Here is a 1,782-nt window from a genome sequence, read left to right on the forward strand (position 1 = left end):
CATTCGTAATGGGGAGAATGCTAAGTCCAGGTGAAAAGGAAATGGATCCCATTCATTAATGTTTGAGGGAAAGCACGTGAAATGATCAAGACAATATAGGATGAAAGATGATTTATATTGCATTTAACAAGCATAGAATTTCGCAGGAAAGGAGGCAAGAGAATTTTTCATACTCCATCCTGTCATCCAAATTGAATGTTACTAGTTATTTGGTCACGTCTAAAATATTTAGCCTAGACTAACTAAGAAGGAATCTCTCCTTCTCAATTATAAATACGACAATGCAATGTATTTCCCCACCATCGCTGTTGAAAGGAATTCTGAAATCTGAAAAATCTCTCTTCCAAATCTTTTTGAATCTTCATTTAATGCCCGACTCCCATTATCAAAAATTATTTGTAGAAAATCTATGCCTTCTTTAGTGTCACTCTCAGAGAGATTTATTCAATGATGATTTACGTTGTATACAATTATAATATATTCACACACTTCTTTCCCCAAAATGTGCTCTGCCCCTCTCCCTCTCTCTCTCTCTTTGCTGCGATGGAAATTATTCTGCATTGTTCTGCACTCTGCCCCACTCTCTTTTCAATCTACACTTTCAACAATCCTCAATGCGCTCTCTCTCCTTCTGCTTTCTACAATCCAAACTGTGTTCTCCCTTCCAATCTCCACCATTTTGTGATCAGCGAATATAACAAGCATGAGCTTCCAAGTTATGATGTATTTCTGAACCATCGTGGGGCAGATGTGAAAGAATCTGTGGCCAGCCTCATCTTTCACAATCTTCACAACAAGGGATTCAATGTGTTTCTCGACAAGAATTCAATTCAAGCTGGAGAATACATACCAGAAGCAATAGAGGAGGCAATTTATTCAGCAAATGTGCACCTTGTCATCCTTTCTGCTAATTATGCAGAGTCGGTTTGGTGCTTGAAAGAGCTTGAGATGATAGTGAAAACAGGGGCTCCCATAATACCAGTATTTTATGGGGTTGACCCTTCAGAGCTTCGAATGAGAGATGAGAAGAGTGGGTATTCTCGAGCCTTCCAAATGCACAAACACACTGGAAATATAGAGCCCCGTGTTCTTGAGGAATGGAAGAATGCACTTCATCGAGTTTCATACATAAAGGGCTATATTTTCACAGGGTAATTTTCTTTTTCTTTTTCTATTTCCCTATTTCTTCTTTTTACGACTGTATTTTGACATGCAGTAATTTTATATATGTTTGACTGTTATCTAGTTATTTGTAGCTTAAACATCATACTAAGCTTAATTTTTAGATCAAAAGTGTATGATTAGTTAACTGTGTTATTATTCTTTATAATCAATAATTTGTTAATATTTAGATTTAGATTTTATGTGTTACAGAGATCAAGGAGAGCTATTGGAGCAGATTGCTATGAATGTATCAGAACTTATGGATAAGCTCAAATTTCAATCGAAAGAGACAACTACCAACTTAAAAGAATAATATTGTCCTCGTAGACAATTGTAAATAGTTTGATGGAAGAATTGAAATATGCATCCACTCAATCTAATTATTTATATATAAAAATTTATTCTAATTCTTGATTTATAATAATAAAATCTTAAATAACTTTAATTTTATGCATATGTATTTTAACGCCAAAAGAAACTCCATGGAACAAATTTGCTTAATGAAAACAGTGTTAAGTGCATATGACGTTTGTTGATGGTAATTTCCTTGAGAATATTGATTGTGTATAATAATGCATTTGCCTTGGAAATGCTTCAATGTATATTATTATTAAAATC

The 1,782-nt window shown here is 34.2% G+C and overlaps 1 protein-coding gene across 1 annotated transcript; it reads left to right on the forward strand.

The window, feature by feature from the left end:
- Positions 1–243: 243 nt before the first annotated feature.
- On the forward strand, positions 244–1,561 carry LOC149569513 (toll/interleukin-1 receptor-like protein). Its single transcript, XM_089817758.1, has 2 exons — positions 244–1,151; positions 1,375–1,561. Exons 1-2 carry the CDS (start codon positions 448–450, stop codon positions 1,475–1,477), a joined length of 807 nt encoding a protein of 268 aa, XP_089673884.1. The 5' UTR covers positions 244–447; the 3' UTR covers positions 1,478–1,561.
- The last annotated feature ends 221 nt before the right edge of the window (positions 1,562–1,782 follow it).

This window comes from Cupressus sempervirens, chromosome 3 (genome assembly GCF_028749045.1).
Source record: "Cupressus sempervirens isolate cs-2001-9-10 chromosome 3, ASM2874904v1, whole genome shotgun sequence".
Lineage (NCBI taxonomy): Eukaryota > Viridiplantae > Streptophyta > Pinopsida > Cupressales > Cupressaceae > Cupressus > Cupressus sempervirens.